This window comes from Lutra lutra, chromosome 1, assembly GCF_902655055.1.
Source record: "Lutra lutra chromosome 1, mLutLut1.2, whole genome shotgun sequence".
Taxonomy (NCBI): domain Eukaryota; kingdom Metazoa; phylum Chordata; class Mammalia; order Carnivora; family Mustelidae; genus Lutra; species Lutra lutra.
In genome coordinates, this window is record NC_062278.1 from 120,115,094 (window position 1) to 120,130,256 (window position 15,163).

The window sequence follows — 15,163 nt, forward strand, 5'->3', positions numbered from 1 at the left end:
TTACACTTTTAAAAAAACACATTTATGCATATATACAAACCTTAGATCCATGGAATATGTTTAGCATGTATTAATGGATTGTTATTATCTTAGTCTGTGTTTTTATCATTTAATTAATGTGATTGAGTACTGACTATGTGCTAGATGTAAGGAATTCTGCAGTAGCTCAGTAGAAAATCCCTCATGGAGAACTGAGATAAACATTAAATAAATTATCATACAAATAACTGTATGGTTGTAATATGGGAGGTATTTTGAAGGAAGAAAACATGTGACAGTAGCATAGAGGGAACTTACATTTACCCATAAAATGATACTTGGTGTTGTTATTAAAGACAGAATACAAAGTTTGAAATGGGTTATTAGTCTAACTTCCTAACATTTCCCCTATACTCTTGATATTCTTTATCCTTGACTTTACATTTACTTCTTTTCCAAATGTTCATGAAAATGAAGACTTAAAATTTTTATGTTTTTTTAGTCAGTTGATGTTTTTGAAATACGATAAAGTAATCTAGATTAAGATACTGTTTATAGGTTGCCTGCGTCTGCCTTCGGCTCAGGTTATGGTTCCCTGGTCCTGGGTTCGAGTCCCACATCGGGCTCCCTGCTTGGCAGGAAGCCTGCTTCTCCCACTCCCTCTGCTTGTGTTCCCTCTCTCGCTGTGTTTCTCTGTCAAATAAATAAATAAAATCTTTAGGAAAAAAAGAGAACAGTTTGTCTTGCCAAGAACTTTTGAAAAATCATGGAAAATATGGCAATCTAAATTAGGCTTTAATGCTGGATTGAATTTATATATGTAAAGGAGAAAAAGTGTACATTTCACATGCTTATTTTCTTGATTCCTTTTCTTCTCTGTAACTCTCTACTCAGACTTCTTTGCTGTCATAACCTCCTTTTTTTCACACATTTGTTTTGGAACTTGGCCCTCTTTTCCTTCACTTGGTAATCAAAAGTCATGTTTATATAAGTGATTCCTTAATTTATGTTTCTGGCTTCCTGATTCTTCTCTTGAGCTCTAGGGCCATGTTTCCCTGTGCATCCCCCAGAATATCTAAGTGAACATATTCACAATCGAAAAAAGGATTCTTCTTTTGCTGAAAGTATTTTAAGTATGGATGTGGTTGCTATCTTTTCAGTCCCTTAGACTGGAGATTATCAAGTCATTTTAGCTTCTCTAATAACGTGCACATCTCAGCAGTCTCTGTTCATTCTGCTTCAGAAATGTTTATTGTAGTAGGGTGTATAGCAAAAAGCAATCTCTTAACATAGTTTTTTGCCTTCTGAAAGAATATAGAACGATATTTTCCAGCATTAAAAAGGAAGGCCAGCCTTCTGAGACAAAATGAAGTACAGAGAAAAGCAGTTGCAGTTCTCAAGAGACCTAACCAGTTAAATAGAAAGTAAGTACTCAAATATGGTAATACTGTGTTATCCTGAATAAATAAACATAACACTTCTTGCACCTAAATGATCAAATGAATATATTTGTAGTGGTCATTTTCTAGACAGATATTTGGGATGTCTCTTTGAACATCCAATATGGAAGCATTCAGTAATGGCTTTCTTATTTCTTAGACCCACTATTATTGATGAATTTAACAAATTATAAACTTAAAGAAGCATCTGTCTGCTTTATTATCTCGTTTGCATATAGAATAAAATTATAAAATTGATTGTTAGGTAAAAACAACTCTGCAGGAATTATTCAAAATTGGGAATTCTAAAAGTTAAAATTGCTATTTGGTCTCAAGTACTCTTAAGAGAACAGGGTATTTGTTGAAAAAGCAAACTACAAAGAATTCTTCATGAATGCTTCTTAAGCTGAATTTTTAAAAAAGTAATCTTGATGTGTAACGTGGGGCTCTCAATCACAACCTCAAGATAAAGAGTTAACATGCTCTATTGAGCCAGCCAGGCCCTCCATAGCTGAGATTATTATGTTAAATGAAAAGCATAACAGAAACTTAAAAATGTGACCTATTGTTATGACATTCTGTTTTCTGTAAGGATAAAATGGGCAGAAAGGAAGTTGATAAACTGCTAAGTGTCTACATTATTTCAGTTTCAAATACCACTTATTCATCTCTTGTGGAAGATAATTCAAAAACAAAAACTAAAGTGGAATGGCTGGAGTTTCAGTTTCACTTAACTATCATCTCTTTTTCTTTTGGGAATCATTTGGTGTAGTAGATTTTGGAAAATGGGAACTTCTTAAATAAGAACTTGTCCATTACGTGAAGCATTAATGACCCATGTTAATTGTGCTAGCTAGGAAAATTTGAGTCTCTCTAAAATTGGAGGTAAGATTAGGCAATCTGTTAAGTGTTTATAAAAAATACATACCTAGATAAATATGAAAAATTTGTTCTCTCATATTTTACTGACTTCACATAGAGATTAGAAGGGAATTGGTGAAAGTCAAGTCAAACATAATTGAGAGTACATTGCCGTGTGTGAAAGAGCAAGCAGTGGAAGACTGTAAGTTTCTGTGTGATTTATATTAATATATAAAGGTTTCTGAGTGAGAATGGAAAACTGTAGGTGTTATTTTTCAAGATTTTCTCTTTACTTTTGGGTTTCAGCAGTTTGACTAGGATATGCCTAGCTGTGATTTTCTTTTTACTAATCCTATAAATAAATCTGTATATATGTTTTTCAGCAAATTTAAGAAATAGCATTAAAAATGTTTAATGTCTTTAGAAGAGATATTCTATGTTGGAATATTCAGAATTAACTAGGTTGTTATGTAGCATGCTACAGAAAGATATTTATAAATTGAATCTCAATAGCTTTGTGTAAATAAGAAAATAATTCAGAGTCTTTATGTTTAGTGTACCTCAAATGTCCAACCTATGAATTTAACTATTTTTGCTTGTTTTTTCTCAGGATGTTTGACAGTTGTTAAAGGGCTGAGACTATTCACTATGTGTGTGTTTTTGTTGCAGAAATAACATTCCAACCAGTTTTACCAGGAGTGGAAATAAATTGAGTCATCAGAAAGATACTCGTCAGGCAACTTTTCTTTTCAGAAGAGGCCTAAAGGTATATAAAAAAAAAAAAACCAAAAAAACCCCTTACTGGTGCTTTCTTTTTACTCAAGGGATCTTGAACATCTACCTTTAGTAATAATCCTCAGTCATAGGATTAAATAATCCTCAATCATAGCCCATGGTTGAGGTGTAGGGGTTGGGTTTGGGATATGGAGACTGACATTAGATTAGTTCTTTTGGTTGTTTATTTTTTCTTTTCTCTCTCTTGTCATCAGTAGCAGCATCTTAGGAGTTTAAGGTGCTACTTAGGTATAAATTTGTTTTACCACTTGTTCTGATATAGGAACCCCAACAAAGAGGTATTGCCAGAATAGTCACATGCCTCTCTTGCATTCATACACACACCACACTGGGTTATAAAGTTACAGAGCAGGATCGCTTTTTGGATTCAAATCCTCTGCTTTCTATGGGATCTACTGCTTTTTTTTTCCCCTTCAGGTTCAGGCCCAGTTGAACACAGAACAACTGCTAGACGATGTAGTAGCAAAGAGAACTCGTCAGTAAGTTTCAATTTGTTTTTCAAGATGTCATTTCAAAATTCCCAGAATACTAGCAACCCAGAAATTAAATGAGACCAAAAGTATATTAACCCTTGACCTGAAATAGATGAATCCATTTTGTTCTTTGTTTTTTTCCCCCAAGAGCCTTTTATATTTTCACATGTCCATGTTATGAGTTTTAGCAACAAATACATCACTCTATTTAAAAAAGAAATTAATGACCTATTCCATTTTAATGAAATAGATCTTTATTATCAGTAACTGCCTTTATATAAGTGAACCTATTCAGGGAATAAATATAAGAAAATCCAATAGAGATTTTAGAAAACTTGTAAACCTTTAATTTTATAATAGAATGTTTTTCCTCCTCACATACTCTTTTTTTATCCCCTAACCCCATAAAAATTTTTTAAAAATACATTTTTTGTCTGTTAGAATTGCACTTCTGACGTGTGAGTTGTAATACTCTAATTCCATCAATAAGATCAGGTTTTGAGATTAAATTATTTAGAACTATGGCTACTTTTTGAAAAACAAAATGTATACAACATGGTGTTAGTCCAGATGTGATGCCAGCTATAAATGAGCAGAGTGTAAGAAAAGAAACTGTTTGAACTTGGTGTTCACAGTACTCTTTTGCATGGGAGTCATGACATTGGGAACCATAAGGAAAGAAATAATAATAAGCTGTTTGCTTCTGCAATGAACAATGCCTATATAGTTGTAATAATATAAATGCTGTTTGTCTTGAACTTTTTTTTTTTTTTAAAGATTTTATTTTTTTGACAGAGAGAGACAGATCACACGTAGGCAGAGAGGCAGGCAGAGAGAGAGGAGGAAGCAGGCTCCCCACCGAGCAGACAGCCCGATACGGGGCTCGATCCCAGGACCCTGGGATCATGACCTGAGCCAAAGGCAGAGGCTTAACCCACTGAGCCACCCAGGCGCCCCTGTTTTGAACTTGTGAGAATAAACCTATAGGGGGAAAAAAAGCACATAATACTTTATTTGGTTAACAATATGGTGAAAATGTCTGATTTTGAGTAACATAAATACAAAAGTAGAGCTGATAAAAAATAGGAGGTACAAAGTGGGAGAAGAGGTGGAAGGAAGGAGTAGAGGTACTACTGTTCTTTCATACAAAGTTGGGAGGGGATGGTGTTGAGAGAGATTGAAAGAAAGAGGTTTAAGAAACTGAGAGAGATTTAAGTATATATGAAGTTATAATGGAGGTAAAATAGTGACATATAGATATCAAAATGTTCAGAGGTAGGTAGGGAAACTAGAGGATAGTGTGATACCTAAAATTTTATCATAGCAAAGTATTACATACACATCTTGAACAGTGAACTGGAAGAACTAGCAAACAGTAAAAATAGGAAAGGTTAAAATTGCTGCCATTGGAGAGCAGGAGAGGTATGCCTCTGGGGAGCAGTAAGTTGGGGGAGAAAACTGGGAACTGTTACTTTTCATTAGAATCTTTTCTGTATTTAATTGAATGTACATATATTTATTACACTGAAAAATACTTAATAAATTTAAGTGTCTGGTTCCTATACCCAAGATGCTGATTAATTATATTATTGTGGGGCTTAGTATTTTTTAAAAGCTAAGAAAAAGTGATATCTACTTTAAAATGCATGTTTTTATATGAAATACACTACAGGTTTTATAAACTTGCACTTCAATGAAGTTTTTGGTTTTTTGAAACTAGATGGCGGACTTCCACCACAAATGGAGGAATTTTGACTGTCTCTATTGATAATCCTGGAGCAGTGCAGTGTCCAGTGTAAGTCCTCCTTTTATTGTGCAGAAATTATAACCTCTCAGTGGTTACCTATTCAGTAGGTAATAGAAAAGCATTGGACTTCTGCTCATGATATCCAAGTTAAGATAAACTGAGGCAAAGATAAAAGTAATACTTGTAGTACAGGGTGGAAATAGTATATTATAAAGTTAAAATTCTCTGGATTCCTGGTTCTGTGGCCCCAAAGTAGCCACTTTTAACAGTTTCATGTTTTTATTTAAAAAAAAAAAAAAGTTGGTGCATGTATACTAAGTAGTATATACATTTCTTTTTTATGTATAATGATAAATGAGGGAATGCTATATATGTATTGCTATATATGTATTTGCTATTTTCTCCTCTGTCTTTACTTTTCAGTACCTACAGATCTGCCTTCTTTTTAAAGACTTCCTCGTGTGTTCTTTTATCTGGATGACCTTAATTTAGTTAACCATTCCGTTATGTTTATTGCATTATAAACTTTGTAGGTTTGTTTTGTATTTGATCTCTTCAGCCATTTTAGTAAATGAAGAAAACAGAGGATGAGTCCCCAATCATTCCAGATTGTTGAAAAGTTTATAATTCTACTTAAAGAGGTATTCTATGAGTGATTATAAATTTTAGTCTTTAGATTAGTCAAGAACCAGGTACAGTAGTAGTACCCCCTTGTCTGTGATTTCACTTCTCATGGTTTCAGTTACCCAGTCAACCATGCTCTGGAAACAGATGATCCTCCTTTTGATGTATTGTCAGAAGGTCAGTAGTAGCCTGACAACAACAGCACAATTCCTACATTAATCACCTCACTTCATCTCATCATTTAGGCATTTTATCATCTTACATGGTGAATACAATAACATGTTGAGAGAGGAGACCATTTTGAGAGACCATTTTCACACAACTTTTATTACAGTATATTGCTACAGTTGTTCTTTTTTATTATTAGTTATTCTTAATCTCACATCATTCCTAATTTATAAATTAAGCTTTGTCATAGATATGTATGTTATAGGAAAAAAACATGCAGTATGTGTAGGGGTTCAGTACTATCTGCAGTTTCAGATATCAGCCGGTGGGGGTGAGGGGCAGTTCAGGAATGTATACCCTATGGAAAAGGAAGGACTGGTGTACTTTTTTGAGAACACAGAATAGCCCTATCCATTAGAACATGTGTACAAATCAAGATGTCTTATGTACCAAATAATTTATTTCTTTTTTTTATTATTAAGCTTATCTGATTTCATATTAACTTTTTTCCTAACAGAACTCAGAAACCACGGTTAACTCGTACTGCTGTACCCTCATTCTTGACAAAACGGGAACAATCTGATGTAAAGAAAGTCCCTAAAGGTGTCCCCCTACAATTTGACATAAACAGTGTTGGAAAACAGGTAAATTTTTTTGTTAGTTTGTATTTCTGTGGGCCATTGATTGAGAATATCTTAATTAATTTAAAAAAGTGTGTAATGGATTAAATAGGGTGTCCTAAGTCTCTTCAACCCTGGCAAGCCACTGATGGATCTACTTTGTTTCTTTATTATTATTATTATTTTATTTAACTTTTAAAATTTTGATTTCTTAGTGATTTGTGAGAGAGAGAGAGCGCGAGCACAAGTTGGGGTGAGAGACAGAGGGAGAAGCAGGTTTCCTGCTGAGCAAGGAGCCCAATGTGGGATTCGATCCTGGAACCATGGGATCATGACCTGAGCCACAGGCAGACGCTTAACCAACTGAGCCACCCAGGCATCCCTACTTTTTGTTTCCATAGATAAGCCTATTGTAGACATTTCATATGAATAGCATCATAAAACATGTGGTCTTTTGTGACTGATTTCTTTTACTTATCATAGTATTTTTTTTTAATTTAATTTTTTCAGTGTTGCAACATTCATTGTTTATACACCACACCCAGTTAGCATAGTATTTTCATGTTTCATCCATAGGGTATGATCTTTTTATTACTGAATAATGTTCCATCATATGGATATACTGTATTTAATTTTTCATTCATCAGTTGATAGACACTTGGGCTATTACCATTCTGTGGCTGTTGTGAATAATGGTCATCTGCACATTGATGTACATGTCTTTTTTTTTTTTTTTTAAAGATTTTATTTCTTTATTTGACAGAGATCACAAGTAGTCAGAGAGGCAGGCAGAGAGAGAGAGGGAAGCAGGCTCCCTGCTGAGCAGAGAGCCCAACGTGTGGGGCTCAATCCCAGGACCTTGAGATCATGACCTGAGCCGAAGGCAGAGGCTTTAACCCACTGAGCCACCCAGGTGCCCCGTACATGTCTTTTGTATGAGTAGGTGTTTCCATTTCCCCCGGATAAAAACCTACCGGCAGAATTCCTATATCCTATCATCTATGAACTGCCAGACTTGTTTTCCAATTTGGCTGCACCGTTTATATTCCTTCCAGCATGTATGAGAGTTCTAAATTTCTCCACATCCTCATCTACACTTGTTATTGCCTGTCATTTGATTATTCCAAGTGCTTGTAGGTGGTGTGTCTCACTGTGGTTTTGACAGTTTTTATATTACATTCAACTTTGTGTCTTGTGATTCTTGCTAAAATTCACTTAACTACTTTAGCAGTTTTGTAGATTCCTTAGGATTTTCTTTGTAAACAATCATGTCATCCTTCAAATTCCTTCCCAATCTTTAAACCTTTTCTTTTTCTTCTTTATTGTGATGGCTAGAACCTTCTGTACAGTGTTGAATAGAAGTGGTGAGAGCATAGTATGCTTGCCTTGTCCCCAGGCATGAGGAGAAAGCATGAAGCATTTCACCATTGTGTATGATGTTAGCAGTGGGTTTTTAGTAGATTCTCTTTATCAGGTTGAGGGAGTTCCCTTTATTCATAATTGACTGAGAATTTTTATCACGAATGGATGTTGGATTTTGTCAAATGCTTTTTTTTTTTTTTTTTTTTTTTGGTATCCATTGATATGTGTGGAATTGAAATAGGGAGTATGGACAGGAGTTTGACCAAGTTTGTTTTACTTTTTATTTTGTCATGGTTACTTTTCTTTAAGAAATGATGACATAGGGGCGCCTGGGTGGCTCAGTTGGTGAAGTGACTGCCTTCGGCTCGGGTCATGATCCCAGGGTCCTGGGACTGAGCCCTGTGTTGGGCTCCTTGCTCGGCAGGGAGCCCGCTTCTCCCTCTTCCTCTGCCTGCTACTCTGCCTGCTTGTGCACTCTCTCTCTGTCGTTTAAATAAATAAAATTTTAAAATATGTATATATACATAGATATTTAAAAAAAAAAAAAGAAACGTGACATATAATTTGGTTGTGTGTTCTGCTGTTAATCAAAAACCAGATGTTGATTTGGATTTCCATGAGGAACTCACAGAAATCCAAAAACTCAGAGAAATTCAAGAAAGTATGTTTCAGGGACGCCTGGGTGGCTCAGTCAGTTAAGCTTCTGCCTTTGGCTAAGGTCATGATCCCAGGGTCCTTGGATCGAGTCCCACATCGAGCTCCTTGCTCAGCAGGAAGCCTGCTCTTCCCTCTGCCTGCTGCTCTCCCTGCTAGTGTGCACACTTGCACTTTTTCTCTCCCTCTCCTCTGACAAATAAAATCTTAAAAAAAAAAAATAGGTTTCGGGGCGCCTGGGTGGCTAAGTGGGTTAAGCCTCTGCTTTCAGCTCAGGTCATGATCTCAGGGTCCTGAGATCGAGCCCACATTGGGCTCTCTGTTCGGCAGGGAGCCTGCTTACCCCCCCTCTCTCTGCCTGCCTCTCTGCCTACTTGTGGTCTTTCTTTCTCTCTCTGTCAAACAAATTTTTAAAAAAATTTAAAAAAATAGGTTTCAAATATTCACAAGTGGATTTTGTCTTTTATCAGAGACATCACTAGAATTTGTGGCAATGTTTGTAGAGCCTAAAAACAATTCATATAGAGAAACTCTTGGATGTATGACTTGTGGGCATTATGGTAATGAGTTTTATATAGTGTATAATGTAGGCATTTATAGGGGTTAGGAGGTAGAGATTGTGAGTCAGATCACTAGGTTGAAATTCTGGAGCTGCAAGTAGGCAAGTTAACTAACTTCTCTGAACCTCACTAAATTCACCTATTCATATATGTGGTCTTTGTTAGAGTTAAATGAGTTTGTATGCATAAATATGTAGGAAATGTTACTTGTTGCTTTGAATTACCGTTATGATCACATTATTGTTCTTAAGCAAATACGGCTAATAGTCAAGTTGTTAATTTTTTTATTTTGTTTTCTCTAGACAGGGATGACTTTGAATGAGCGATTTGGGATCCTGAAGGAACAAAGAGCTACTCTCACGTTCAACAAAGGAGGAAGCCGTTTTGTAACTGTGGGATAGATCCATGTCAAAGGGACTTTTGAGTGATGACTCTGTTTTAAAAGTTGAATTGCTTGAAGAGTTCATCACAAAAATTCAAGAAACTTTATTTCAAAATATTCACAAGGCTAAATAACTCTTATTTTTATTTTTGAAGTGTGTTTTTTTTTTAAACATGTATAAATAACTCCCTGAAAGAATAACAGGGAATATACCTATCTGTTCTTAAGATTTCATGGTCCAGACAGAACAATTCTCTGTTTGACTTCTTTGGTTCCTCATGAAGCAGAAAGAACACAGAATGATAGAAATTAATTATTTTTATGATAGTGGTATTTAGGATCTCATCACTTTTGTTCATTTTTTACACTTTCCCATGGTAAATCTTGGTCTTCAGAGATATGAGTAGGTCCCTTTGTTGCTGTCACCCATCCTTTAATAGTGTTGATGTAATAAGTGCAGTTGACTTTTCTTCATTAGATATATTAAAAAAAATCACTAGAATTCCAGTTTTGAGTTTTAAGATTTTTGGGAATATCTGGAATTTGGGTTACTTTTCAGATGACATTAGGTTAATCCTCCAGAGTTGTTAATTTTTAATGCTGAACTTTTAACAAGAAATGTGACTCTAGGCATTAGTCTGTGTTTAAAATGTTGATATTTAAAGGCTATAAATAAATGTGTGTTTACAAAATTATCTTAGAAGAGAAGGTCCAATGTAAAAACCTGAAAATTGTGTTTAGAAAATGAAGAAAACAGGAGGAAGTAGCAGGTTGAGGACAGGGAACTGAGGTGAAAAACTTCAAAACCCAGGACACAGATATACTGTTTGAATTTGATGTAGCCTTGCATCTAGTGTCCATGAAGAATTCTTCAAACGATATTTAGAAGAATTAAAATTATCAAAATGGTATGATTCCCTTAGATACTTTGATGGTAAAATCAATAGCCATAAAGTCCTAGACTTATTCAAAAAAAGTTAAATTTGATTAGCTTTTTAAACTTGCTAATGACACAGTATGCAGTTTCAAAATAAAAAACATACTTGTATATGTCACAAAGAAAAATATCCAAAATGGTAATAGAGTTACATTGTACCCTTGTTTCATACCTTTCTTGTATGTATAAAGTTTAGGCATTTATGGTGAGAGGAGTTTTTTTTTCTCTCCCACACTCTAGAGGAGTGGGAGGAATTAATCTGTTGTGCCAAGCTAGTGCTGAAAGTCCTCAGATGGTTGTATACTATAAGTTACAGTATAATGCCAAAATGCAGTAACACAGTCCAGCTACAAGTCCAGTCATTTTGAAGCTTAACCTTTTGTTTTGCTATAATGTTAAAACCTCTAAGTATAGATGTTAGTTTCCCTAGAGTATATTGGTGTTGATTTTCCCTATAGAACAAAACAAAACATTAAGTCATCACTCTTGCCTGCCTTGCATTATATATTAGATGTCACTGTTTTCTCTCATGCTCCTTGGGTTACTTTGGTTTATGTTAGCCACGGAAAAGTATCACCTAACAGTTTCATGCTTATACCAAAGAATTAAATCTGATCCTTAATACCTGGTATTTTGCCGGTTAAGTCTACTGATAAAGGATTATTTGAAGCCAGTCACACAATTTGAAAATAAACTCTAGTCTCCTTAGGCCAAGGACTCATTGCAAAACATTTTTGTAAGTACAGATGCTTAGATTTCATCCATTAACAGTCCATCTTATTTTAGACTGGTTTAGAATTACTGATAGCTTATTTTAAAGCAAAGAAAAAACAACTGAGCACAGATTTGCTGTCTTTAGAGCAGTTTGTGAAAATATGGTATAAAGATGCTTTCTTTTTTTTATTTTAAATACTGTACAGAGCTATTATTAATGCCATTTTTCTTGAAAACCTTAAAAATTGTCCCAAATACTGACATTAATTGCATCAAACAACAGTGTCTTTGGTATATTAAACTTTTGTTCTTTGTGCATCTCTAATTTCATTTTCTTTTTAAATATGAAATTTTGCCTTTGTTATAACTAAATTAAAATTCTTGAGTGCTAACATTGTATATAAACAAAAGAATATGCTTTATTGGAGGAACATATCCTTTCTTGGGATGTGGTTGTAGTTATCCTTTTTCAGTTCTTAAATTTTTTTTTAAACAGGACAACTTAAAATTTCCTTTGCATCAAGGTGTATGCAAAACATTGATGCAGTGCATCACAAAATGAAAGTTTGTATTTAATGAGGAGATGCTTTACACTGTACTTTTTGGTGTTTTTTGGAAAAGTTACAAATTTAGATCTATTCTGAAGCTGTTCATTTTTAACAAATAAAATCTTACAGGTCTCACATTTATTCTTAGCTATAAAGATCGAGTTGTGGTTTTTAGATTGTTCTGTGTTACAAAGAACTTTGTAGTGATTATATTTATAATTTTGGGGGTTTGAAAAACTACCAGTTAAATTGTTAAGTCAGTCTAGACTCCTATTCTAACTGCCTTTTGACCATTTCATCTGTAAGCTCCAAACAGGAAGCCAGGAGGAGTTTAAAATAAAGAATCAAATTTACTTAGAATGCAGAATTTCAGGCTAGATGAACCTTTTAAGATCATCCATTTCAACTTCTCGGTCTATATCTTAGTTAAGTGAGGCTCAGCTTTTCAAGACTTACATGTGGCAGAGTCACTTTTTGAGCTCAGGTCTTTTAGTTCTCATGTCATAATAAACTGCTTCTGTGACTTGAACATCCAAAGAAAGTAGTGGAATGATGTTTGGTTGTCAGATACCTAAGAAATGGTAATAGCCATGCTTTAGCATTTGTAGCATGACAAGTAAATCTACTCTACCATGATTTTTGAGACTTAATTATTTTGGTATTAAAGTTATGTAAATGTCTTAGAAAAGGCCAGTGTTCCTAATTAGACATTATATATTTTTTTCTAATAGGCATAAATTTCACAATTTTTTAAAATTAATTTTTATTAAATTTCACAATTTAAATTACAAACACATCATAAAATACTTTTAAGTATGAAGAAACTTGTAGGCTGCATTGCCCAATGATAATTTTTTGTTCAAATAAATATGTACATCCTGTTTTACTGTCAGCTTTATAATTCACACAGTATACAGTTTCAGGATAACTTTTAATTTAATTTTTTAAAAATATTTTAAACACCTACTACTCATCATGACAAGTGCCCTCCTTCATCCCCATCACCTATTTCACCCATCCCTCCACTTATCTCACCTGTGGTAACCATTTCTTTATAGTAAAAGAGTCTGTTTCTTGTTTTTTTTCTCTTTTCCCTTTGCTCCTTTATTTTGTCTCTTAATGTGTCTAGATTTACTACTTTAAAGAGGTAAGAGTGAGAAAAAAATAGCTGACTTTGGACTACAAAGAACGAAAACCATATATTCTGAATACAGGCAGTTATCAAGGCAGAAAATGATTTCTTCATTTCTGATTTTTGAAGTTTCATCAGAATTATTGTTCTGTTGTCCCTGTATATTAAAAAATGATTTAAGCTTCCTTTTAAAGACAGTTTTTACATAGATCAGTTGGAAGCTATTCCCTTTTAAAAGTGAGAACAATAAACCCCAAGCATTTACAACAGGAATTTTATACTATTGTGGGCCATTGAATAGGGATTTAAAGATTTTCTTATAAATGGTTGACTTCTTAACACCTCTTTTTCCCTGCTTTATGTTACTTCTATCTATTACCAAAAAGCTTGGTGAAACCAGGTAGTAATACCATGCTGGAGCTGAAATCCCTTGTTCTGAATTGTATTTTGGATTTGGATTTGGAGGTTTACTGATGTTTAAAGATGAGTAGGAAATTATTTCCCTAGTGTGTATGTGTCTGATTTCTACTATTTCCACTTTCCTTTAATGAGAATAAGATCATACTATCTAAATTTTCTTATATAAAGTTTTAATAAGTCAGTTATTAGCACTGCTTATTAAAGGAGTCAGAAAGGGATTTATTAAATGTATTCATCAAGCCAGTTTCTGTGCTTTACATTTGAAGAGGGTAAGATTGGTCAAGATTTTAATCCTACTGCTTGGAGTTTATAAAAATGGAGTCTTAAAGGAGTGACTACAACGTACTTCTAGTGAGTAGAAGGGGGAAAAGACTTTGTTTCTGCATGAGGTACTGAGATACAGAACTGGAAAACTCTTGAGATAAGAGTGAAACTATTGCCCCTGGTATTCATTCAATGAGTTAACTTTGAGATAATCAGGAAGTTCTCTGTATCAATTCCTAACATTAATTAACCCTCACTGCCTATTTTTTTCAGCTCCTGCTTCCAAACCACAGAGCAGCTGTAGAATAAGAGGCCCCTGTAGCCCTTTGGCTCTTAGCATTTTTGCAACTGTTTCTCATCACCTTTATTCATCACTAGACACTTTGGTGAAATCCTCACAGTGATTCCATTTCCTGTGTCTCATTCTCACAAGATGATCTTCTCACTTATTTTCTGGGGAAGACTGAAGGAGTAGGATGAGAATTCCCTCATAATCTACCTTTGTAGATAAGAACTAAAATCCTTGTAAGTCTTAAAAATTAACACCTTGATCTACTTTTCTTCCAGCCTTTCTTTACCTAGGACTTGTTCTCGTGATATATATATAGCATCTTCATTTCTCTTCCTATCCACAGGCTTTTCTTTTTGGATTTCAAATACCTATAGGTTTATCTACCCTGTTCTAAAAAATTTTTTTTCTCTCTCTAACCAAGCTGCCATTTTCATAGTAATATATAACCTCTGCTGTATTAGTACCTAACTCATCTGTGTCTGCTTCCATTCATCCTTAGCTCCTATTAAAATACTCAGCTCTGGAGTATGGAAGGTAATTACAGACTTTAATGTATTAATGACCTTAAAATCTGGCTTAATAGGCAAAGTAATGTCAATCTATAAACTTGGTCAGAAGTTTAGAGACCAGGATTAGCATGGTATGTTGCAGTTATGAGATACATGTGTAGGTAGGTAGGAAAATGCCATATTATGGAGAACTTGCTAGAAAAATTTAGTGTAAATGTAGAATGTAATAGGTAATCAAATTCAGATGACAATGGTGCATTTTATAAAGATCTGATAACTTTAGCATTATAGCATTTAATATGGAATATATGATGATGCTTTAGTCACTGTAGTTGAAACATTTCTTGAGGTTGAAATATTTCTTAAAAAACAAAATACAGAATGAGGTCCTGTTCTTAAATACCTTAAAATCTTTCTAAGAAGAACAAAACATTTAGAAAGATCAGAACAACAACAACAACAAAAAATCATACATTGGATTTGTTTTGAGCTGACCCATCACTTGCCATTGCAGTAACCCATGCTCATAACAGACATTGATAATTGGTCATGCAACTTGCTGCTGAAGAACCTGGAATGTAGTATTAAGAGTTCATAGAACAACTCTCTGAGCAACTGTTACCAACTTTGTTCTCTAAAATTAAATGTTTTTACCATCTCTTCCATCTAATAGTTGCGGGAAG

The 15,163-nt window shown here is 34.3% G+C and overlaps 1 protein-coding gene across 2 annotated transcripts in view; it reads left to right on the forward strand.

Moving 5' to 3' along the window:
• Positions 1–12,004, forward strand: part of FYTTD1 (forty-two-three domain containing 1) — a 31,972-nt gene extending 19,968 nt beyond the window's left edge. For both annotated transcript variants that reach the window (XM_047734543.1, XM_047734553.1), the window contains exons 4-9: positions 1,291–1,403; positions 2,949–3,045; positions 3,492–3,553; positions 5,268–5,342; positions 6,604–6,730; positions 9,585–12,004. In XM_047734543.1, coding sequence (XP_047590499.1) covers positions 1,291–1,403; positions 2,949–3,045; positions 3,492–3,553; positions 5,268–5,342; positions 6,604–6,730; positions 9,585–9,683 — 573 coding nt within the window. In that variant the 3' untranslated portion in view covers positions 9,684–12,004. The remainder of the gene's footprint in view (positions 1–1,290; positions 1,404–2,948; positions 3,046–3,491; positions 3,554–5,267; positions 5,343–6,603; positions 6,731–9,584) is intronic.
• The last annotated feature ends 3,159 nt before the right edge of the window (positions 12,005–15,163 follow it).